Source organism: Hyperoodon ampullatus (assembly GCF_949752795.1).
Source record: "Hyperoodon ampullatus genome assembly, chromosome: 1".
Taxonomy (NCBI): domain Eukaryota; kingdom Metazoa; phylum Chordata; class Mammalia; order Artiodactyla; family Ziphiidae; genus Hyperoodon; species Hyperoodon ampullatus.
The window spans coordinates 189,024,584-189,051,443 of NC_136914.1; the positions used below are offsets into that span (position 1 = coordinate 189,024,584).

The 26,860-nt window shown below is 37.5% G+C and overlaps 1 protein-coding gene across 2 annotated transcripts in view; it reads right to left on the reverse strand.

Moving 5' to 3' along the window:
• PRKG1 (protein kinase cGMP-dependent 1) overlaps window positions 1–26,860 on the reverse strand; it is a gene marked incomplete at both ends in the record, with an annotated part of 1,229,056 nt that overhangs the window by 116,238 nt on the left and 1,085,958 nt on the right. For both annotated transcript variants that reach the window (XM_079717816.1, XM_079717815.1), the window contains one exon: window positions 19,784–19,849. In XM_079717816.1, the coding sequence (XP_079573942.1) occupies window positions 19,784–19,849 (66 nt within the window). The remainder of the gene's footprint in view (window positions 1–19,783; window positions 19,850–26,860) is intronic.

Consider the following 26,860-nt stretch of genomic DNA (forward strand, 5'->3'; position numbering starts at 1 on the left):
TATATCTATAGAAGTTCCAAGTAAGAAACATATTAGTCTGCTAGGGATACCCCCAGCAAAATACTACAGACTGTGTAAGCTTAACCACAGAAATCTATTTTCTCACAGTTCTGGAGTCTGGGAGCCTAACATCAAGGTGCCAGCAGGGTGTGTTCTGGTGAAGTCTTTCTTCCAGACTTACAGCCCCTTCTTACTGTGTCCTTACATGGCCTTTCCTCTGTGTGCACACCCTCCTGTGTGCACACCCTCTGTGTGTCTTCCTCTAATTATAAAACACCAGTCCTTTTGGATTAGTCCCCCCACCACCACCCCATGGTCTCATTTAACCTTATTTACCTTGTAAAGGTTTTATCTACAAATACAGTCATACTGGGGGGTTAGGGCTTCAGCATACAGATTTGGGAAATATTCAGTTCATAATAGAAAGTTTCATGAAGAAATCTTAACAGCAATTTAGAAGATGCATCTTCTTGTGTATCTGGGCTCTTTAAGAACATTTTTATTTGTAATTTTTGAGAAGTTCATAAAACTTAAATTCTTGGTTTGCATTTCTTACCCTGGACCTAAAGTATACTGACATTATCACTGTATTTCTCTCCCAGGGAAAGCAGCACCCCAACTTCTTTCTAAAGCAAATCCCGTCTTCATTACTCCTGATCACAAACCCTATCATTACTCTCCTCTGGACTCTTGCTCCATCAATTACGATAGTTCTTATTGTTCCATTGTCTCCCTTTACACTTTTCCATCCCTTCAGTTTAGAATGGTCTCTCCAATCCTAAAACACAAAACCATCCTTATGACTAAATAGCCAACTTGAATAAACTTCATTTCCTATCTCTCAACCTCAGTTTTCATTTAATTCTCAACCTACTGCAACCTAGCATCCTGTTCCCATTTTTCTTTCATTCTTATTACAACTTTTCCCTCAAAGTTATCACTTATCTGCTGTCAATCCCAATGGTCCCTTTCCAGCTCCCATGCTCAGTGACCTACCTGAGGGTCCTGGCCCTGCTGGCCTTCTCTGGTTGTAGCCCTGAAACAGAAACTTGTGCCCCGTGTGCTGAACTACTCTATTATTTCCCCTGATTCTCCTCTCCCTCTTCTATGCCACTTCTCAGCATGTGTCACACACACACTTCTTCCTCTCCTATCCCTTAAAGGCAAGCAGTTACCCAAATTATGTCCTTTGCCCTCTTGTTCCACTCAGTTGATTGACTTACTTTTCTTAAATATTTATTGTTTACGACATGTTCAGCCTTGTTTTTTACCGCCATCATCTCACTGAAATCTCACAACTCTATAAGGTAAGTACAATTAACCCTACTTTACAGAAGCTTTACAGCAGGTGTTCTCAAACTCAGCACTACTGATATTTTGGATCAGATAATTATTTATTGTAGAGCCTTTCCTGTGCATTGTAGAATATTTGGCAGCTTTCCTCACCTTTACCCACTAGATAGCCTTAGAAAACCTAATTGTGACAATTAAAAATGTCTCTAGACATTGTCGGTGTCTCCAGGTGGAGAAAAAGAAACAAGAGGTGATGAGGCTTAGGGAGATTATGTAACTTGCCTGAGACCACAGAGCTAGAAAAGGGGGTAAATCTGTGATTTGATCCCAGGTAGACTGATCTTTAATACAATAGACCCTAGTTCTTATGTAATACACTAATTACACTTTTCTTTAAGCTCTCCCAGAAAAAAAAATTTATCCTTAAGACTTTAGTTAGGATCCCCAGGTCAATGAATTTCAAATCTATATCTCTATTCTTGAACTCTCCAGATCCATAGTGCCATCAGGTCACTCAGTGTCAGATGCATATTTCACCAGCAACTCAAATTCAGCCGTAACTGCATTAACTACCTTCCATCAAGACTTGCAGCTAATTTCCCTGTCTCCCTTAATGACATTATCATTTAAACAGGGATGCAGGCTAGAAATCTTGGTGTTATGTATGACTCTTCACTTATACCAAAGTTCACCAGGTCTATCTCTGTAAATCTCTCCTGAACTGGTTCCTCCCTGTCAATGCTACTTCCATTGCCTTATTCAGGCTGATGACACACTTCCTTACCTCAAAAGCATCATACTTGGTTTCTCTGCCTCAGTCTTTCCCACTCTATTCTTTTAAGAAGATTCTTCCAACAGAATCTAGCTTGCCAGTTAACACTTAATTTGTTGGTATAAAAGCAACTGCTTAAACAGGGTATAAGAGACATCATGGTCTTGGAGTCAGACATCCTTGGATTTCTAATCCCACTATATGGTTCTGAAAAAGTCATTGAGTCTGTCTGATTCTCCATTTCCTTTTCTGGATTTTTTATGTCATCTTTTCCCACAGGACTATTGTGAGGATTAACTGAGATGAAAGAGTATTAAAACAAAGAGTGGGGCTTCCCTGGTGGCGTAGTGGTTGAGAGTCTGCCTGCCGATGCAGGGGACACGGGTTCGTGCCCCAGTCCGGGAAGATCCCACATGCTGTGGAGCGGCTGGGCCCGTGAGCCATGGCCACTGAGCCTGCGCGTCGGGAGCCTGTGCTCCACAACGGGAGAGGCCACAACAGTGAGAGGCCCACGTACCGCAAAAAAAAAAAAAAAAAGAAAACAAAGAGTGGGTGAGGGATAAATTAGGAGTTTGGGATTAACAGATATACACTGCTATATATAAAATAGATAACCAACAAGGACCTACTGTATAGCATAGGGAGCTATACTCAATATCCTGTAATAACCTATAAGGGAAAGGATCTGAAAAAGAATATCTATGTATCTATAAGTATATATACATATATAACTGAATCACTTTGCTGTATACCTGAAACTAACAACACTGTAAATCAACTATACTTCAATTGAAAAAAACAGTATGTTTATAAATTTAGAATTAGAGGGGAAAAGGCAATTAGTCTATGCTTTCCATTTTAACAAATGACATAGACACAAATGATTTTGAATATACGTATTTCTTAAAAGTTCTATCAAATTATTTGCTTTATCATTAACATTGTATAGGAAGTATGATAGATCAATTGTGTGAGTATCGGTTTCTTCTGTATCAATAGAATAAAATTGTCCTATTGGCAATTACTTTGTGTAAATAAAGGAAATAAAACTCTTAAAAAATTATACAAAAAAATAAATAAATAAAACAAAGGCATCATATTGAGAGAATTCATACATTAGCTTCCCTGAACTCTTCCCTTCTTCTCCACCACTGAGCACACTCTGTATAATCTATGAATTGGGACCTTCTCACATCATAACTTGTGGTCCATATTTTAATTAGTCATGGAGATAATTTCTATTTTTCCCTATTTGTCCTTTTCAGGTACTTTGTTAGCCTTTAATATTTACTTCTGACATTTCAGAAAATGGCTATTTGAACTTTTATATACTCTCACAATTTTCTGAAGCATTGCCTTTTAAATGTGTTTATAATGTCCTCCAGCACAAAGAAACAACTGCAAAAGAATGAACTACTTTCTAAGCTTTGTCAATAACTAAGCTTCATGTATCAATTACAAGAGAAGAATAAATGTTAAATTAACTCTTCAAGGATGATGACACATTTCATGCCCTGGGCTGAATTGCCCCATCATGTCTTTTAAGATGATTTCAACCAAAAGAATCAAGCTGGTCAGGTTTCAGTGCAACAGATGTTCTCATACATTGTCACTGGGGAGTAAACTGTATAATGGTTCTAGATAACAATGAAAAAATATGTATATTATTTGAAAGCAAAAATATATGATGCAGAAAAGACAGTCTCTTCAATGAGTGGTGCTGGGAAAACTGGTCAGTTACATGTAAAAAGTGAAATTAGAACATCTTCTCACACCATATACAAAAATAAACTCAAATGGATTAAAAACTAAATGTAAGACTGAAAACCATAAAACTCCTAAAATAAAACATAGGTAGTATACTCTTGATATAAGTCTTAGCAATATTTTTTTTGGATCTGTTTACTCAGGCAAGGGAAACAAAAGCAAAATAAACAAGAGGGACCTAATTAAGCTTAAAAGCTTTTTCACATTGAAAAAATTAAAAGACAATGCACTGAATGGGAGATAATATTTGCAAATGATATATCTGATAAGCAATTAATATCCAAAATATATAAAGAGCTTATACAACTCAATATCAAAGAAACCACAACCTAGTTAAAAATGGGCAGAAGACCTGAGTAAACATTTTTCCAAAGACATACAGATGGCCATCAAGCACATGAAAAGATGCTCAACATCGCTAATCATCAGGGAAATGCAAATCAAAACCACAATGAGATATCACCTCACACCTGTCAGAATGGCTAGCATCAAAAAGACAACAAATAACAGGTGTTGGAGGATGTGGAGAAAAGGGAACCCTTGTGCACTACTGATGGGATTGTAAATTGGTGTAGCCACTGTGGAAAACAGTATGGCAGTTCCCCACCTGCCCTCCCCCCCAAAAAAAAGATAGAACTGCCATATGATCCTATAATTTCACTTTTGGGTATTTACCGAAGTAAAACAAAACCACTAACTGGGAAAGATATACGCACCCTAATGTTCATAGCAGCATTATTTACAATAGCCAAGATGTGGAAGCAGCATAACAGTCCTTCAACAGATGAATGGATAAAGATGTAGTAAATACACAATAAAATATTACTCAGCCATAAAAAAGAATGAAATTTTGCCATTTGCAACAACATGCGTGGACCTGGAGGGTATTTTTTTTCCTCATACATCATGATTGTCATACGTCTCACCTGGACCCCCCTCATATGGATGCATTTAATGTGTTAATATCTTTCTAAACTCTGACACTAAGCACTGAGCTCAGTATTACAAATACAGTCTGGTCAGTGTTGACTACAGGAGGATTATAACTACCTATTGTCTCAACACTATATTGTAGCCTAAACTTCAATTTTTTGTAGTTGCAACTAACTCAGGGCCACTGTACTACCCAACCCAAGGGGATCAAAATATAATCTATAGTTATATAAGCCTCAACTCCAACCTTGCCTCTGGGTCTTGGTCAAGAAACATCTCCAAAAAACATGTTTGCTCCTCTCTGAATCAGAAAATCAGAGGTATTCTTGAAGACCTGGAGGGCATTATGCTTAGTGAAGTAAGTCAAACAGAGAAGGACAAACACTGTATGATTTCACTTATATGTGGAATCTAAAATATAAAGCAAAGAAATTAATATAGCAAAACAGAAACAGACTCACTGATACAGACAACAAACCAGTGGTTAACCAATGGGAAGAGGGGTAGGAGGATTAAGGGCAAGAGGATTAAGAGGTATAAACTACTAGCTATAAAATAAGTATGATGCAGAGATGTAATGTACCAAAAAGGAAATATAGCCAATATTTAATGATAACTTTAAATGGAGTATAATCTATAAAATTAATGAATCACTATGTTGTATACCTGAAACTAATATAATATTGTAACTCAACTATACTTCAATAAAACACTTTAAAATAAATAAATAAAACTTCATATATATTTTGAATCAGTAATTACACTACTGACTAGCTCCTCAAGAAAATTCTTCTAAAGAGGGACAAAGACATATGCAAAGAATTCTTTTTCTTTTTTTGCAAAGAATTCTTTACAAAATAAAAAATTAAAATGAGCTTACACGTCCAAACACTTTTAAGAAACTGAGACAAAGAGACTCAACTTCTGCTCATAAGATATTTTAATTTACATGGTAAATAACTAATGCAATGTGGTAAACAGAGAGAATTAGGTTCCAACACTACGTCGCTACTTATAAGCCATATTATTCTGTGACATGATACTTCAGCTCTCTAGAGCCAACTTTACCTTTAAAAGAGAGGATAAAAATATTCTTTTCATGTTTGTGAGAGTAATTATGTATGTATGTATGTGTATACCTATTATCAGGCTATCTATCTATGTCAACTAGCTTTGTTATTGGCACATGTGTTCAGTAAATGACAGGGCAAATTTATCTATCTGTATATCTATCTGTCTATACCTATCGATCTGTATGTGTGTATATATGTATTATTTATGCTACCCCTGTATGTGGACAAAGTAGGAAAGAAAATTAGGCAGTGGGATGTCACTATTCAAGGTAATATACTGAAATCTTAACAGTAGTTAACTTTGAATGGCAGGATTATATTTTTCTCTACTTTCCAATTTTCTCAATGAGCAGCTAGTAAGTTTATAATCACCTGACACTGACTATGTAAAAAGGTAAAAACCAAACAAAGAAGAGAGAGAAAAATCAAGCCTGTGAGAATAATAATGGTCACCTTGTCTTTGATAAAGGAGGCAGAAATGTACAGTGGAGAAAGGACAGCCTCTTCAATAAGTGGTGCTGGGAAAACTGCACAGGTACATGTAAAAGTATGAGATTAGATCAGTCCCTAACACCATACACAAAAATAAGCTCAAAATGGATTAAAGACCTAAATGTAAGGCCAGAAACTATCAAACTCTTAGAGGAAAACATAGGCAGAACACTCTATGACATAAATCACAGCAAGATCCTTTTTGTCCCACCTCCTAGAGAAATGGAAATAAAAACAAAAATAAACAAATGGGACCTAAGGAAACTTCAAATCTTTTGCACAGCAAAGGAAACCATAAACAAGACCAAAAGACAACCCTCAGAATGGGAGAAAATATTTGCAAATGAAGCAACTGACAAAGGATTAATCTCCAAAATTTATAAGCAGCTCATGCAGCTCAATATCAAAAAAAACAAACAACCCAATCCAAAAATGGGCAGAAGACCTAAATAGACATTTCTCCACAGAAGATATACACACTGCCAACAAACACATGAAAGAATGTTCAACATCATTAATCATTAGAGAAATGCAAATCAAAACTACAATGAGATATCACCTCACACCAGTCAGAATGGCCATCATCAAAAAATCTACAAACAATAAAGCCTGGAGAGGGTGTGGAGAAAAGGGAACACTCTAGCATTGCTGGTGGGAATGTGAATTGGTACAGCCACTATGGAGAACAGTATGGATGTTCCTTAAAAAACTACAAATTGAACTACCATATGACCTAGCAATCCCACTACGGGGCACATACCCTGAGAAAACCATAATTCAAAAAGAGTCATGTACCAAAATGTTTATTGCAGCTCTATTTACCATAGCCAGGAGATGGAAACAACCTAAGTGTCCATCATCGGATGAATGGATAAAGAAGATGTGGCACATATATACAATGGAATATTACTCAGCCATAAAAAGAAATGAAATTGGGCTATCTGTAATGCGGTGGATTGACCTAGAGTCTGTCATACAGAGTGAAGTAAGTCAGAAAGAGAAAGACAAATATCATATGTTAACACATATATATGGAATTTAAAAAAAATGTCATGAAGAACCTAGGGGTAAGACAGGAATAAAGACACAGACCTAGTAGAGAATGGACTTGAGGATATGGGGAGGGGGAAGGGTAAGCTGTGACAAAGTGAGAGAGTGGCATGGACATATATACACTACCAAACATAAAATAGATAGCTAGTGGGAAGCAGCCGCATAGCAGAGGGAGATCAGCTTGGTGCTTTTTGACCACGTAGAGGGGTGGGATAGGGAGGGTGGGAGGGAGGGAGACGCAAGAGGAAAGAGATATGGGAACATATGTGTATGTATAACTGATTCACTTTGTTATAAAGCAGAAACTAACACACCACTGTAAAGCAAATATACTCCAATAAAGATGTAAAAAAAAAAAGAGAGAGAATAATGCAATAAATAAAAGTTCCCGCTCAGCCCAAGTGGGTTTGTCATCTGGATTAAAATATACTATCTGTAGTTCACCTGGGAGGGCAACATCAACTTTATTAACTATCAAATAATGATTTGTCTTTGCTAGTCTGGTTTCTGTGTTAATATTAGTTCAATTACATGATTATAGCCAGGGCGGTGCATAATATGACCATTACACTTCTTCCAGACTAGTAAATTCTGAAAGGTCCTCCTTTGTAAGTAAAGCTTAGTCTGGGAATAAGATTTCACTGTTATTGTAGCTGATGCTAATCCAATTCATGTGTCTATGCTACGAGTTTCAAAATAAGTACCAACTTCTAGACATACTGAAAAGATCTTTATGACCCAGCTGGCCTGTAATACAGTCTCACCAGGAAGTGTGCCTAATAAAGTAAGCAAAACCATTTAACTCTACCAAAAAAGCAATGTGAATATCTAAAGCAGAATTTGACCTTCAAACGTAATGATTACACTGTTGATTTTTAAAGTGATTGTTAAGCTTCTGTCAGAAACTGATCCTGGCATCTCCCCTCCTTGCTTTATCTTTAGAACACAAGAAGCACTATATAACCCTCTTCCCAAATGAACAGCCAAAAACACCATACAGAAAACTTTTAGAGAGAATTTCAAATATGAAATTTCAACTATTACCTTTTTAACTGAAAAAATTAAGACTGATTTTTCAGATTTGAAAATTAAAAATTTTCACAGTTTTCTTATTCATTCACACACTGGCTTATGAGCTCCAAAAGCATTGCTGAGTCTCTAAACAACAGTTTTTAAAACATCTGATGGAAAAAAAAAATGCAAGCCTCAGAAATATAGAAAGGTTTTAAGAGTTAACGGGGAAAACGAATTATTTATTCATTGGTGTAAAACAAAACAATCATTGTAATTAACAAAACCATAGTTGTGATTGTACTATTTTTAAAGTGCTGAACTGTGAAATCTAACGTCAATTTCTATTTATCATCTGATTGTCAGGAAAAAATAAAACAACTCATTTCTGTCAATGGACTTCTCCATCTGAATATCTCAACACCACTTAGTCTGAACTCAACATATCCTTAACTGATCGACCAATTACTTTCACCTCAACCTGCTCTATCTCTCATACTTTTGATCTATTATAGACATCCACCAAATCTCCTAAGACAGAAGCACTTCTTTCTTAACCTCTCACATTTAATTATTCCCCCAAATCTGCTTTGAAGTTTAGACTCTTAAACTCTAGTGAGCAACCGCTAGAGCTGTCGCTGTAGTCTCCTAGTAGTTTCCCTGCTTGAGTTCATCCCATTGGAATCTATCTTCCCCTCCCTTCCTTCAAAAGCAAATACACACTGCAGTAGTCACTGTCTTCTGATGGTTCCTCATTGTCCAGAGGATAAAATCATATTCTTTTAGTTTGAGATATTAGGTGATTTATTTATAATCTGTTCCCATCTCTTCTTTCCAACTGTATCTCCCAGTACACCACCTGTCTAGTTTACTGTCCAGTTCCTTGACCCATAAATCCTCTTTTCTTACCATAGTCCACTTTTTACTGTACAATGACATTTCCAAATTCCCCATCTTAGTGTATGTCCTTCCTTCAGCAGGAGCTGTATTTATCCTCCCTTCTTCACTTGTAAAATTCGTACTCAAACTTAAAGACTTGACTCACATATCACTTTGTCCAGCAAGTCCTCTGGGATGCTACAGGCAGAACTCATTTCTCCCTCTTCAGTTTTCCCCAAGTTTTTTTTTTTTCACTGAAATGGCAGTTTCTCATGATTTTTAATGCATTTGTATTGATCAGGAGTGACTCCAAGGCAAGCAAAGACTTTGCTATTTATCTTTATAGCTCTGGACCTTGGAATAGGATTTGGTTTGGAATCTATACTGGTTATTGACTTATTTATTGCTTGTCAACTCTAAATTCACCCTTTTGACTGCTCTATAAAAATGGATCTGGGCTATTAAATTTCTTTCTTTGCCAACTGGCACTGAAACTTTGCCAGGAGAGGGCACTGGGGAGATATTGCAAGAAAAAGGAATTTGCTTCCTGGCTCCAGTCAGCTTGGTAGGTTCTTGTGGCTTCTCCAGTGTATGGCTACTACAGTACTTGGAGGCCAGCAATACTAAGCAGCCAGCAGCTTTCCCAGCACACTTCCCCTTAGGTGGTTTCCTCATTATGAACAGCTTTCCTTGGAAGCCTTCTGGCACAAGTCCTACTCCCATGGCATCAGAGCACTTTACTGCCACCTAGCAAGCCATGTCTGTGTCCTTCCCAACAAGGGTGATTTTCCCCCAGGGGGCACTTGGCAGTATCTGGAGACACTTTTTATTGTCACATTGACGTTGTTGGGGCGTGCTACTTTTATCTAGTGGGTAAAGGTCAGGATGCTACTAAACATTCTACAATGCACAGGACAGCCCTTCACAAAACCCAACCAGCTGACCCAAAATGTCAATAATATCCAGTTTCAGAAACCTTTCCCCATAACAAGGTCTAGTTCTTAGTCTCAGCAGGGCAGGGTGGAGGGTGGAGAGAGGGATGGGAGAAGACGAGTGCTTTCCTTGTGTGCTCTCTTACAGGCCTGGGGTTTGTGACTACTCCTTGTCTCTACAGTATCCTAAGTTTCTGCTATGACTTTTTGACTAATCTGGTCATCATCTGAAAAAAATTTAACAATGTTTTTTAAACAAAAGAATGTGCTAAATTTGATTAATGTTCTACCAACATATTAATGACATTGGACTTCTTTTAGTTTGAATAGAGTCCAGGTTACCAAAGGATACTGTTAGAACCTCAGTGAGTTTGGGACACAACATATTAGAGCTGGAAATTATCCATACAACAGGGATAGAAATAGGTAGTGTAATATTTACACATTTGCCTCCAAACTCCCCAAATATTAGATGTCTGAGTGGCTGACATAAGGCCAGTAACCAGTAAGTTTTATTTGGGTGGATGAAGCAAGGGACCAGACCTTCTCAATGAGCTCCCTAGTCAGTAATGCTATATGTCATTTCTCTAATGACTTGCAGCAGGAGGAGGGTCTATGATTTTAAAGCATTAGAAAAGGCACACGGCACACATGATGAAGAGCAGTCCCATTCCTCTCTTTCTATGAGTTTAAACCATGAATACTATCTCTGAATTATAACCCTTTTCCAGTGGCTATGTGCTTATTCTGTAGTTAGATCATGCTTGCTCAGGGCACGCTATAATTCAACTCCCATTATTAAACTGAACCAATATTAATGACTCTCTTTAAACTTCTGCATTTTATCTATCTTACTTAGTAAATATTTTTTTGTAAAGCACACCAATCAATAACAGCTCCATAAAAAAGACAAGCCCAAATGATCGCAACTGACACCACTCACACCTGTTTTCTCTTGCTCATCCTGCAAATATCCTCACATCGCCTCAGATTTCTTTCTGGAAAATGAACCAAAGTAAAATATACTTAGACCGTGGGAAAGGCTGAGGCTGTGAAATATTTTAAATTTGTCACCCTATCAGTTAAGTAATGTGACTACAGGCAATGTGGCATGTGGAGTCCCTATAGTCCTGTCATGTGGACCCAGAATGGCAACTATTAAAAGACAAGAACACAGGTGACCTAGGTGGGGCACACACCACTGGGGACATGGGCCTTCATCAGACTGACCTGGTTAGAACTGTGGGATGAGAATGGTGCTGGAAAGATTCTGCTGTCACCAAATTCTTCCCATATGGTCCCTCCCCTCTCCTTCCATGACACCTGAAATTCTAAAATATTCTGGATTTTCATGATTTTTCAGTGTTCAGGGGTATGTCATCAAAATGCAAATAACTTACAGAGAATCATCTTAATCTCTAGTTAGCTACTACCCAAATTAATGAAAAGCCTAAAGCGAAGTCCTTGAGAATGCAGGAGTGCAATTAAGAAGTACAGGGAGCAGGGAATTCCCTGGCAGTCAGGGGGCATAGGTTCAACTAAGGGGTTGGGGAACTAAGATCCTGCATGCCACACAGCACGGCCAAAAAAAAAAAAAAAAGATGAAGAAGAAAGCGTGCATGTGTGTGTTGGGTGTGTAAAAGAGTAAAGTGAAGAGGATGAGGGAACTGGAGGATGAATGGTGTCAGTGAGGGGAAAGCAAGTTGACAGATGGCATTGGGAGGACCAACAACAGAAGGCACGTCAAACCAGTATTCTTCGTGTATTTGCTATATTTAAAAGATAGGCTCAGCACAACCTGGAGGACAGAATAGGACCACTGGGGGCAGCACTCAATTCTTTTTTTTTTTTTTTTGCGGTACACGGGCCTCTCACTGCTGTGGCCTCTCCCGTTGCGGAGCACAGGCTCCGGATGCGCAGGCTCAGTCGCCATGGCTCACGGGCCCAGCCGCTCCGTGGCATGTGGGATCTTCCCAGACCGGGGCACAAACCCGTGTCCCCTGCATCGGCAGGCGGACTCTCAACCACTGTGCCACCAGGGAAGCCCTTCAATTCTTTAATATTGGTTAAGTCAGGGGTCAGAAAGCTATGGCTCACAGGCCAAATTCAGCCCACTGACTGTTTCTTGTACGGCCATTAGCTGAGAATAATTTGTACATTTTTAAGTGGCAGGAACAAAAAAGTTTCAAAAGAAGAAGAATACTTCTTGACCTCTAAAAATAATATGAAATTCAAATTTCATTGTCTATAAACAGATTTATTGGAACAAAGACATTTCATTTACTTACTATTGTCTTCGGTTGCTTTTGCATTACAATGGTAGAATTGTGTAGGTGCAACAAAGATCATTCGGCCCACAAAGCATACAATATTGATTTTCTGGCCTTTTACAGAAAAAGTTTTCCTATCCCTGGTTTATGTCATGCAGCTATGGCTTCATACTTACATTACATACCTCACTCAGAAAATAAACCTCCTGCCCTTAATACAACCCACCATTTTTGTGGGGAAGTTTAGTGATCATCTGTTCCTTCTTGAGCAGAAGCCTTAGCCAGGAAACATCTATAGCACCCTCCCTGAGAGAAGCTGGATAAATACTATTTTTCCATATGTTCCCATCTCCTCTGACATCCTAAGTCCTAATATAGATGACTTCCCTGGCTCCTGCCTGGCTGGTCTGTTACTTGTTCTACGGAGCCCAGAGCATGGCTTCAGTGGATTCAGTATTTTTGTTTATTTTACTTTCAACTTGGAGTTGAACACCTAAATAAGCCACAGCAAAGGGGAATGGAGGAAGGCACCAATCTACCATAAGCAAGAAGGCGGGGAGGAGATCTGGGTAGAGGCCAGGAACAGAAGCACTATCCTTGGAGATTGATGGCAGATGTGGCTAAAGAACTGGAAACTAGTACTAGAAACAGGCTACCTGTGGAGGATAGGGGGAGTAGACAGATGGAGGTTCTGCTACCAGCACTGGTAAAGAAACAACAACAGCAACATAAATTTAATATAATTGAGCTGGTCCTATACACTCAGTTTTCAAACCCGTATTGAATTCATGTCTTGTTCATCTCTGTAGCCCAAGTAACTGACACAGGAAGCAGGCATTCATTTTTTATTCTGAATAAATGTTAAAATTTCCTAGTCTGGCTCTCATCTCAGTTTTAATACCTAGGCTCCAGTTTGGGTGTTGAGAAGTAGTCTTCAGTTTACCAATTTCAGTGACTTTTTCTCTATGTCCAGTCTTTCTTGGTAACCTATTTGCTACTCTAGTTTGTACAGGTTTGGGGACCAGCCTTAGACCTACGAGTTGCTTCCTAATCATTAGCCTAGTGGCTATGCTACAGTCTTGCTACTCTTTTAAATAGATGGTATGAATATGTCTTTTACACACAACTCAACTTAGCTCTAGGAGGTAAAAACTTGAAGCAGAGTCACCTAGGCTTTTCTGATCTACAGAGATACCTTAATTTCTAAGACTGCCATTTCCAATGCCCAATAATCTGATATTTGACACTCCCTCCTATCTCATCATTTTTATGCCCCAGTACACTGCACTTCCTCTAGGCTAGTTCTTGGTTTCTATCCCCCAGACTTTGTCTCAATAACACAACTGGCTCCAAAGTATGATTAAATATCACAGGGTGTCACAAAAAGGTAAGGGTTAGTCATACGTGGTTTGTAAATCATTTTAGTGACTCAAGGGGTCTCATGAAGGGCCTTAAGAATCATTTGGAGTGAGTGATTTGGAGGGAGAGAGGGAAGACTCCTGGGTAGACTAAGAGGCCTTACTCTCTTGACAGCCAAAAAAAGTTCTTGTTTTCTTTCTAATTTATTTCATTTAAACAATGGGTTTAGTAAAACAAAAGCTTGAAAACTCCTGGTGATAAACTGTCATTTTAGCTTGACATTACTAGTCAAAATAATTAGTTGCCAGTATGACACAGGAATTGACCAATCAGAATGGACACTTGTCCTGATGTATGCCAGATGCTCCCTTTTAGTTGCTGGATCAAGGAGAGCTCTGGAGATTCCTGGCCAGAGGAATCAGATCACCAGGCATCAGAGGGGTGGGAAAAACACACAGGGAGCTCAGACTACTGCTACTTATCAACCAGTATGAAAGTGTTTCAATTTTTATAACCAATATGGCTATATCTTGGAGGTTACACAATAAATCAGGGATAGAGTTGAGACTCTAACTTAGATCTTAATTTCCTGGGGGAAAATATGTAACTCTTTGAATATTTACTAGTAGTTATATTACTGTCTTTAAAAATGATCTCAACATGTCAAAAAAAATTATCCTACATGAACTCCTAGCTTCATTAACAACTTACCATGCCAATGAAGAAGTAAACATTGCATAACTGATTAAGGAACACAATGATATAGTTACTTTTATATTTATTTCTTTTCATGGATTCTAAAACAAGAGATGCTAAATATTCTTAGTTGTGTTTTATATATTCAAGAACTTTATTAATGGAAATAGATTGTTCTGTTAGATTAATATTCTTTTATGTCAATTTTCATGAATTTTAGAAAGACTGCAGATAGGCTGGGTAATTATTAAAATAATGACTAGGCTGCAAGAAACCCATCCTCAGAGAATGCTTCCTGAGAAAACCATGTATCTGTTTATCATTTTCTAGTTTGTCAATGAGCATTTTTTTAAAAAAATTCTGACTGCATGATTAGTTACAATTTAATGTTCTTTTGCTGTCCCTCTGGAATGATAAAGCATAATCACTGGCTTATGTAACATGGTACCTCAGTTGTAAATTTTTGAAAGAAGCTCCTTTTGTTGACAGTTCTAACATCTGCCATCTGTTTGCATGGGATGAAGCCCTGGTGCTCCCCTAATTGGCCATAAATTAGGTACCAGCAGCAGGCTTACGAGAAGATCCTTCAGTTACAGCTTGATTTTTTTAAGCTGTGAATTCATCATTTGGTGAGAAGCCCAACTCCTCTCATGAGTACAGAAATGCACCTCTTGAGCCGTAGACTCAAGCCTTCTTCTTTATATTTATGTTTAAAGCCAGATCTCCCTCAAGGTATCCTTTCTGTGTATACCCCTGAAGATAAACTTATGCTGATTAGAGAGAAAAATGGCTACATCCAAGGGATTCCAATACTTTCTCTAAGAAAAGGAAGGGCACATATACTGAGTGCTTACTACACATCTTGTGCTGTGCATGGACCTTGACATGAATTAAACTGTTTGATCTTCAAACCAATTTTATAATTTAGGTGACAATATCCCATTTTGCAGATAGGGAAGCTGAGACTTAGAATTTAAATAACTTGCCCATATTCTCATAACATGGTGCAGTAAATATTCAGTATTGAGCTTTATTTGACAGAGTCCATACACTCCCCACTGCACACTATATATGACTAGGTTTGAGAAAAGAGAATGGACGAGACCAAATATATGTATGTGATGCTACTTGATGCTCCTTCATCTCTCAGGATCTCAGTTTACTAAAGTGAAGAATCTGCACTAGATGACCCACAATGTCCCATCAGTTTGTTCCTCTGACTTGATTAATCTGGGCTTTATCATTTACCATGGAACCGTATCACGTTATTAAACTTTTATGGGTTTCAGTTTCTTTTTTTGTTAAACATCCTATCTTTTTTCCAGGTGGGATCTCATACATATGGAAATTCATCAATTACAAAGGACTGTAGAGATATAAACTGATATGATTACCCATCCATCCCCAATCAGCTGGCAAACCCTCAGCCCCAGTGTCACTTCTTCCCTCACCAGATTCCCTTGCTTTATGCTGTAGAGGCAAGATTAAGGCCATCCAAGTTCCCATAACTTTCCTTATTTACATCTCTACAAATTTTCTTTCTTTCCTCTTTTTCACTATTTCCAGAATTTTTTTTTTTTTGCGGTACGCAGGCTCCTCACTGTTGTGGTCTCTCCCGTTGCGGAGCACAGGCTCCGGACGCACAGGCCCAGTGGCCATGGCTCATGGGCCCAGCCGTTCCGCGGTATGTAGGATCCTCCCAGACCAGGGCACGAACCCGTGTCCCCTGCATTGGCAGGCGGACTCCCAACCACTGCACCACCAGGGAAGCCCCTCCAGAAAATTTTTTAAAAGTATTCTCCAAGTTACCTTTCCTTGTTTGCCCACAGTTTCCTCCCCTGTGGACACATTTCCATCAAGCATTCCCATTAGTAATTTCCCTTGCTCCATCTTTCTCAGTAGTTGTACACACCCATCACAAGGAAACTCTCCAAGACTTCACTAGGGCCTCATATTCCCCCACCGCCTGTTTTTTCTTTTTTTTTTTCTTAACTCAATTTCTTGAAAGAAATAACCCTTTAGTCTCATTGCTCTCACTTCCTCAGCACCCACTGACTCTTTGTAATCTGGATTCCATTCTCATCATTTTATTAAATTTTTTTTCTCCCAGGTTACTAAACCTATCGCCCTTTTCTCTCTATATATGCCTCTCACCTTCTCACTTGCATTTAATGCTGCTGATTATCCTTTTTCTCTTGAAATCTTCTCTTGGTTTCTGGGGTTTCCTACACTGCTCTGAGTGCTAACATTGCAGTTTTATTCACTGTTTTTCTTCCCCTGCCTCACTTTTAAATGTAAGAATTTCCACAAATTCTAAAATTGGTCTTCTATCTTCTCTATCCTTTCATGCAATTCCATCCAGTCTTATGGCTTCAGCTGTTAACTCTATGTCAGCAATTTTTTTTTTTTTTTTTTTTTTTTGTGGTATGCAGGCCTCTCTCTCACTGCTGTGGCCTCTCCTGTTGCGGAGCACAGGTTCCGGACGCACAGGTTCAGCAGCCATGGCTCACGGGCCCAGCCGCTCTGCAGCATGTGGGATCCTCCTGGACTGGGGGCACAAACCCGTGTCCCTTGCATCGGCAGGCGGACTCTCAACCACAGCGCCACCAGGGAAGCCCAATGTCAGCAATTTTTAAGTTAATTTTAAGTCAACTCTAATGAGTTATTGTCCCACATTTTCTACCTCCTGCAGGGCATCAGTTCCTGAGTGTCCAACTTGTATGTCAAATTTAATGAAAAATCATTATGCCTCCCAAACTAATTTTTTTTCAACATTCCTTCTAGATCTTCTTAATCCTGACTACACCCCTAATTTCTCCCTTAGCCTTCACATTCAGTCAAGTGTTAAGCCCTCTGGGTTTACCTCTTCATTCTAATGTATGCCTCCCATTAATGGTCTCGTGATCACCACTTGGATTTACAGACTGCCAATCAGATATTCTGTCTCTATCCTCTCCCTCTAATTCATCTTACACAGCCTTCTCAGTGTTCTAGTGACACTATCTGGCTGCAGAGAACTGTCAAAGTCACCCTTCTCCCACTACTTGGTAATCTTGGTGAACCAGCCCCTACATGTTTGTGGACATTTCTATCACACCTCCTCCAGCTACCTTTACACAGTCTCCCTTGAGCCAGTAGAAATGGCTCATAGTTCTATTCTGAGTACTGCTTATGCTATTCACTCTATTTATCTTGCTTCTCCTATACTTACAGATTTATCTAATAAAACCATTTATTCCATGAAGACTTCCCTGATTCTCCCCAGAAGTAGTCAGCTCCCTTCTCTGGACTCCCACGGTACACTGTGGACCATTCTTGCATTCTGCTTTGCATGACGGTTATTTGTATAAATGCCACAATTCCTCTATTAGAAGCTAACCCCCCAAACCAGGATCTGTGCTGCTCCTTTGATTCTTCTCACAGCCCTTAACAATGCCTCGTACGTGCTACAGCCTCAGAAAAATGTTAGTCAAATGAAAGAATGAACAGGTAATTGTTGTTTCTGGGAACCAGATGAAGAATATGTTTCAGAAATATTCATGGATATAGCTATCATTCTGCAATGATGCTACTGCTCTGGTTCTAGAGATCCAGCACAGAGGGGCATGCAAAAGTGAGATTTGTGAATCAAGTGGGATTCTTCTATGTCCAGAGCCCCCTGAGCTCAACATTCAACTCCTTCATTCTGAACTGATCATATCTGCCCCTCAGTTTCATTCCACACTGACATTCACAGCCTATTCTAGCTCTAATGGCTCCACTGAAATGGATGGTTTATGGTTCTTCTCTTGAGTCAGGCAATTGGCTTTTGTGATAAATGTATCCACATACACAGCAAAGAGAAAACATCTGGAGGACTGCTTCCAGACAGTAGACATGCATTTTACTCAGGCTATTGGAGAGTCAATAATCTGATATTTGTAGTTTAACCTGTAAAGCATTCAGGTAATGGGGCTAGCAAGGCAAAATAAACAGAAGGAACAGGGAGCAGCATCACTGAACAAACTTTTAATGGCCCTAAATATGCCTATGTCTAGAACTGATGCTTTCTCCAAAAGTGTCTTCCTAAATGCTTCTGTTTTAGAAATTTGGGGACAGAAGAATAGAGGAGAAAACTAAAACATGCTCAAGGAATAGTCCATTTCCTAGTAACAATAATAATAATAAATTTATATTATATAAACATAATTTATAATAATTATAAAATATACTATAAATATTTTATAAATTATAAAATATAATTGAAAAATACAAATAATTATTATTTAAAAAAATTTACATGAATAGCATTGTTCAAGTGTCTCCTGGGTAAAGACCACTTGGATACATGCTTTTCTTTTTTATTATTTTTAAACATCTTTATTGGAGTATAATTGCTTTACAATGGTGTGTTAGTTTCTGCTTTAGAACAAAGTGAATCAGCTATACATATACATATATCCCCATATCTCCTCCCTCTTGCGTCTCCGTCCCACCCTCCCTATCCCACCCCTGTAGGTGGTCACAAAGCACCAAGCTGATCTCCCTGTGCTATGCAGCTGCTTCCCACTAGCTATCTATTTTACATTTGGTAGTGTATATATGTCCATGCCACTCTCTCGCTTCGTCCCAGCTTACCTTTCCCCCTCCCACTGTCCTCAAGTCCATTCTCTACATCTGCATCTTTATTCCTGTCCTGCCCCTAGGTCCTTCATAAACTTTTTTTTTTATATTCCATATATATGTGTTAGCATACAGTATTTGTTTTTCTCTTTCTGACTTACTTCACTCTGTACGATAGACTCTAGGTCCATCCACCTCACTACAAATAACTCAGTTGCATTTCTTTTCATGGTTGAGTAATATTCCATTGTATATATGTGCCACATCTTCTTTATCCATTCATCTGTCAATGGACACTTAGGTTGCTTCCATGTCCTGGTTATTGTAAATAGAGCTGCAATGAACATGCTTTTCTCATGTGTTCTCATCAATCCTCACGATATCTCTATGATGTTGCATTATCTCCAGTTCCCAAATGAGCTGAGGTGAAGTTCATAGTGGTTAAATACCTTGTTAAAGATCACAAAGTTGGAATGGCAGAGTGAGCCACTTCCAAGAACAACAGGGAATACAAATCAAATATAGAACTAATTTTAAATAAAAAGATATAAAACAGGTATTAATAGCTCCATGAAGTGATGTCTAATTCCAGGAACTTATGTGTGTCACTGATATGAGTGTGTAATATGCATAAGAAAGCAAGGCACTTACTCTCTGTCGATCACAAGGCAGGTTACAGCTTCTGCAGCAATTACGTTTGCTGTTCTGACATCTTCCCTATACAAAAAATAGAGAGAGATTGAAGTAAAACACCCTTTAATATCAAAGAAAAGTGTTCACTATGATTAATGCAAGACACATTAAATTATGTATACTCTTCTGATTTTTGCACTTCGAGATTTAAGCTTTGTTAATGTTTCAAATTTCTTTATCCTGAGGAACCATATTACTCTTGTCATTTATCACACAAATCTTACAATTATAATCTAGTAGTTATAATTTTCAAACTTAAAGTTTCACTTACACAAATGAAACAAAATTTTATATCGTCATTCCCTATGCTAGTAGGGAAATTAATGAATTAATTGGATGATGATAAAGACAGTAATGAACGTGAATAGGTAAACTTTTTAAAAGACCTGAAGATATAATTCTGGAAACTTGAGTATCTAATCCATTTGTGTATGAATTTATCATTATTACCCTGAGAACAATGGACCTGTTTTAATCATTTTCTTACTTTGGAGACCCTGTACTTATGTGACCAATCTTTTGGCAACTTATAATAAACAGTTATTCACCTATACCAGAGCTTATGGTTGTTCAAGAACATTCAACAAATCTTAACCACTCTGATTGAAATACGTATATACATACTCTTCCTTTATAAGCATCTAATTGGTCACTGCAGGAATACCTATCAACCTCTGAAACCTTTATAAATCTGCCATGGTATCTCATCTTATCCAGTGGTCAAAGGTGGATTTGGTAAATTAACATTCACATTTCATTTTGAGCTACTAAAAATTTAATAGTACCACTGTCATGGAAACATTAAGTTATACTTGAAACACTCTGTTTCCTAGTAAGGTAAAATTTCTAAGCTAATATAATTAATGATAAATATAAGTTTGAAATACATTACAGAGATATGTATATAGGAAATAATACGGTGTTAATAGCCATCTAAAAATCATAATTTAAACATCATATGTCTCTAATATCAGGCTTCAAAGTCTTGAAAATAAAGATTTTCCCAGTGGATTTTTATTTTTTCAAAATACACTAAGTTCTCACAGATACTTCTGAACTATATTTTTCCATTGATCCTTTTGTCTTTCACTGTTGCTACATGATGCTGCTACCACTACAGTTGCTTTATAGTAACTATTAGTATTTAGTATTTGGAAAAGCAGTTTCCCTTATCAAAATTCTTTTTCAGAAATATCTTGATGATATTCTTAAGCATTCATATATCATAAAGATTTTAAAATCATTTGTCCACATCTAAAGAAACCCACATTGGGATTCTAGTAGAGTTGTATTACATTTTTACATTGATTTCAGAAGAAGAACTTTGATTATATTAATTTTCCTTGCAAGAGCACAGCATGACACTACACTTGTTCAGATCTAGTTTTATGTCTTAATCTTTCTTAATCTTTTTCACTTAATCTTTCTTAATCTTTTTCCTAGCATTTTAAAAAAAGGTATTCTTAGGTGTTTTATATTATCAGTTTCTCTTATGGCATTCCTTTTCCATTTCTGTTTCTCATTGGCTATTGATATTAAAGTAAAAAACTATCGATTATTGTATATTTTTAATCTACCTACCATACAAAGTTCACTTCTGATTCTAAAATTTCTATTTCAGTCTCTTCAATTTCCAGTATGATCCTCCCAGTGCCCCCCCCCCACATCCTCCACCTTCCAGCCAAACTGGCTCCTCTAAATGACTGAACACAAGATCTCCTTCTTGTCATGAGTTCTTCTTACCAAGCCTTCCCTAAGCCTAGGAACTTCCTTTCCAACTCCTTGACCAGTTCACACCCGCTTACCCTTTAGATCTCGGGTTAGGTGCCCCTTTCCTCAGGGATGCCATGCTGAATTAACTAGGTTGGGTTCCCTATTTATCTCTTCTCATGGCCTTATGTACCTCTCCATCCAAGTACCTATCACGGTTTATAATTTATGCATTTGTTTGTTGGGTAATGGCTCTATCCTCCTTCCACTAAATGTTATGAAGGCAGGGTCCATGGCTAGTTTTGCTCCCCATTTTATACTGAATGGCTGGAACAGATGAGTTGCTTAGTAAGTGTGTGAATAGGAATCTTGAAACCTTGGGAAGAATAGAGTTCAGGCTTTGGAGTCACACTATCTCAGTTTTAGAAAACAAGGTATACATGCTTTATGAAAGCCTCAATTTCCTCATCTATAAAAATGGGAATGATAACAGTGCCCATTTAATGGTCTTAAATGTAATAATGATGTTTTTCACAATGCCTAGCACAGAGAGAGCAGTGGGTCCTGCCGTTCATTACTTCTAATTTTTCTCATCACCAATACTGTCTTTGTGGAGGTGCTGTCTGGTATTTTATGAAATGCTACTACCCAAGAACAAAGTGAGGATTTTCTTTCTGTTCCATAGAAATAGATAATATATTTTCAAGTCCATTATTATTTCTATGTAGTAATTTTTGGTGAAGTGGACACAACAGACAGAAGTCATCAGTAATGCCCATCAGGTGCCTTATAAATTGTATGAATGACTTATTTCTTAGGAGACTGCTCATGGCAGCATATGTTACTGCAAATTGCTGCCAGTGTATTTTTTAAAAGTCTTTCATAGCTTTATAGAAAACTAACTTTCCCTAAAATATATTTCTACCTTGACAACTTAAAATTGCCCACAGAGTCTTTAAAAATATAATATGTGAAAAATAATGCTTCATTTGCAACATATTTTCCATGCATATGAATTTTTAAGAAATGCTTTCATCACAAATGTCCAACATTTTAAAACTGTATCATATATCTGGTTTAAATTGGATATACTTTCAAAATAAATTCAATTTCTTTGCAACAAAAAATATACATAGGTATTTTAAAATGCAGATGGTGAAAAATCAAAGATCAGAAGTGACATAGTCAATAGAAATTGAGAATATTTTATTTTAAAAAAGGAAAATTTGTAAGTTATGGCCTACAATCAGGCTCAGTACCTAGTAATGTGACATGTATCAAAACAAAAAAGATGCATAACATGGAGAAAAAACAGCATATTAAACAGTGGATTATAATATTTGCCATCTATTGAGCATCTAGTATATATCAGGAACTATATCAAACAATCTGCACAAATCTCAGTTAATGCATATAACAGAGGGTGGGTATTTTATCTGAAATTTACACTTGGGGATAAATGTTATATAATACACCAAAAGAAAGACATAACTAATGAGTCGCATTCTTGGTATTTGAACAAAGAGCTGTCTGGCTCCAAAGCCCATGTTCTTTTCTAACAGTTCACTGACTATACCCTCTGCTATAAGATTTAAATTGACAACTATTCTAAATTCTTTCTACAGCAGGATGACATCTGAGCAGTAAGCACTCATAATGTCTCTCTGCCCATCAGTATAAAAATTATATTTAACTATTTTAAAAAGCAGCATTAATATGTTTATGGGTGTCCAACTGCAAAGCTAAATCAATAAACCATTTTGATTCTCAGATTATTAGAGTTCCTATCCATAGTATGTCATAGCCCTGCTATGTTGCTTTATAACGTTATATAACAATAGAAAATCATTCAATGCCAAGTTCATTCAATGCCAAACTCATGTTGCCATTACAATGTTATTGCATTTCTACTTAAGATGTTTAATGCCACTATGCCTGCCTATGCAGGTGTCTGGAAATGCCTTCCCTGCGTACCCAGAGAGCTTGCTCCTGGAAAAATGCTAACTGACCTAGTATTGACATGTATTAATCCCTTATTTTAGGAGAGATTGTAGAAACTTCTGATGAGAGAATATATATAAGCTGACAATACTGTGACTTACTGTGTGTGCTTATTTCCTTTATAGGACCAAGGACCATGGTAAAAGCAAATATCACTTGGACTGAGATATGAAATATTAAATACTCATAAAACAGAGATGTCCTAATAGCTCCACAGCTATGTAATGTATCTACATAGCTGTTATGATACTGGTTTCACACAGAACATGTGCCAAGGTAGCAGGGGCTTCATGTAATACTAGTTTAGACATGGGGAAAAGAAGAGGGAGATAATGTTCCTTTTTAAAAACTGAGCTTTCTTTTAGTTTTACTTTTTGGCATATCAGGGTGTTTGATAATTTCTAATAGAATAACATATGAGACTTTGAAAAAACATTGGTAAGAGAATTTTATAAGTAGAATTTTAAGATAATGTCTAATATACTTAAAACTTTCACCAAACACATATTGCCTCTGAGCACAGCACACTTCTTTATAGGAGGTAAAGCTCCATGTATCTACATAACAGTCCAGGTCTAACATGCACATTGTCTTTAAAAATAGAAATCTCATATTCATTCATTTCTGTACCTGTATATTAGTTTATTTCAGCATGACAATTAATAAACATGTACTACTGCAGAAGTAGCTACTGTTTGGCAAATTAACAGATATTTCACAGACTTGCCATTGATTAATGAACAAAAGCTATGCAGTTTAGTAGTGTTCTTTCTTTAAGCATTTTTGGAGGAGTTAGAAATTCCTTTCAATGAAATCATAGAGCATGAAAAAATATCCAAAAATATTTGTAAATACGGTTTTCTGTGCACTGACTCTGATATTCTCTGAACTTCATCACTGGAATCTTCATCATCACTGTACCCCAAAGTAGAGTCACTGTCAGTATCTGAATAATCCATAGCAAGGGTTTACATTGACTCTTCTCTTTCTGAAGCAATTCTCTCATGTCTCATGGCTGCTAGAGAACTCTATAGTGCATTGATATCTCTCCGGGAACACAGAGTGTACGAGGCCAAAGCAGAACAGTTTACACAAAGTAACTGTTCCAGGAGAGGCTCTCCCTTTTCAGCTCTAGAGCAGTGTGACTGCTGTCATCAGAGTCCTGGCATTCCCTTGGTGCCAGCCTTGATGGAAAGTGACACTACTCCAAGCTTGACAGCTTACAGCAACCATGGGTCAGAGCCCTTCATTCTCATTCAAGTGCAACAGGCAATGTCCACAGTTAAATTTAGGACAAAATAAATGCTTTTCATCTCAAAAGCAAAGGCAATCATACTATAACACATAGGATGTTCAAAACTGATAGGCTATGACAAGCATCCAAGAGCCACTTGAAATTAGACTTTGAATTAATTATAAACTAGAATTGCAGACTTTGTGGCAAATTCAACTGTGCTGTTTGAAAGTTTGGTCCCAGAGGAGGTAAGTGTCATGAAAAAAAAGTTGCATCAGGCCATTCACCGACTCTACTTCCTATTTAGTCACGAAGTTATTCTAACATGATTTATAACTCCCACACTCCAATAGAATACATACACTAAGAGTAAAATGAATTAATGCAAATAAACACTTGTCTTCTAATCAAGCTTGGCATAGAGTAAGCAACCAATAAATGTTAACTATCATCATCATCATCATTGTTGTCACTTTAGGATCCTCTGACATCTAGAAACCATATTACCCTTCTGGATAGAGTTCCGCTCAGGAAACCTCCTTTCTTAAAATTCTATTCTAAATCAGTCTCCCAATTGTTTTCTGTTGCTACCTTCTCAGATTGTTTTCCTGAATCCTCTTCCTTGGTTCACTAGAAAATAGGTGTTTCTCCAAAATTCTTTTTTTGGCCTTTTTTTTGATTGTTTCAACTCTTCTTATTGGGGAACTCTCACATAATCCTATGGCATCAGCTGTTAGTTTTATATTAATGACTTTTAAGTCTTCATTTCTAACTTTACCTTTCTCCTACTGGACACCCTTGTCTGAAAGTTCCATTGAAACCTCTAATTAAAACCTAACTCATTTTCTTTTAACCTCAAAACCACTGTTTTCCTTGGGTTCCCTATCTGGGTAAATGACATCACCATTCTTGCATTTGCCTAGGCTCAAAAGATTAGATTCATGTTTTTACTCTCCTTTCTCCATCACTGCCTATGATTGGTTATACTAGTTCTATCTTTGTCTTATCTCTTATATCCATCCTTGCTTTGCATTCTCATAGCCGCTGCTTTACTTTGGGCCTTCACCATCTCCACCCTGGAACGCTGATCAGGCCTTATAACTGACCTCCTTGCCACCACTCTCTCCCTCCTCAAAGTCATATCTCACTTTGCTGCACATTTTCAAATGTAAATCCAGTCATGTCAGTTCTTTGCATGAGAACTTTCAAAAGAAAAAAGAAAAGTTTCTATACTGTCATTTAGAGTTTGAGGTCCTCCACTAACTGACCTCTCACCTTTCCAGGCACTATACAGACGATCCTCTGCTGCACCTGCAACAAATAACTATTTCCTTAAGATACGCCAGCTATCATCTCCATGCCTGTGCACATGCAGGTGGCCGTTTATTCCAGTTCAAACTTTCATCCATGCAAACTTCAATGATTTTTCAATAGCATTTTAAAGGGAAAATAATCCACATAAGAAATATGTCTACATACTAATCATGGAAAAAAATATGTAGTTAAACAAACAAAAAAGAGAGAAAATAGAAAAATACTATAATATCATCTGCCAGGAGATAACTAAGGTTAACACCTTGGTGAATATCTTTCAAACACTTTATTATTCTTAAGTATTCACATGTTTCATGAATATAATGTCAAAGTTTATTTTAACAAATATTTACTGAGGGCTATTATATTCTGAATGTCTGAACCTTATGGTCTAATTGGGACAGAAGTTAAATTAGTATGCAAAAAAATACTGATCAAATAGCATGCAAACAGAGATCTAATAGAGAGGATGCCATTTTGCAATTCAGAGGACAGACAGCATTTTTGAGGACATTAAAAATTAAGATTCCCCCCCCCCCCAAAATGAGTTGAATTAGCAAGATGAGTCAGGGAAAGAAAAACATGCAGTAACCCTGAGGTAGGAAATAACTTATTGTAAAACAAAGAAGGTTGAAATTCAGGGATAGAGTAAAAGAAGGCAGGGGCCAGGAGAAACCAGAAAGGAAGGCAGGGTCCCATCATTCAGATCCTGTAGACTAGTCCAAGGATCTACTTTTCAAAAGAGATTGACTAAGGGAAACTTTTTTCCTTTACCA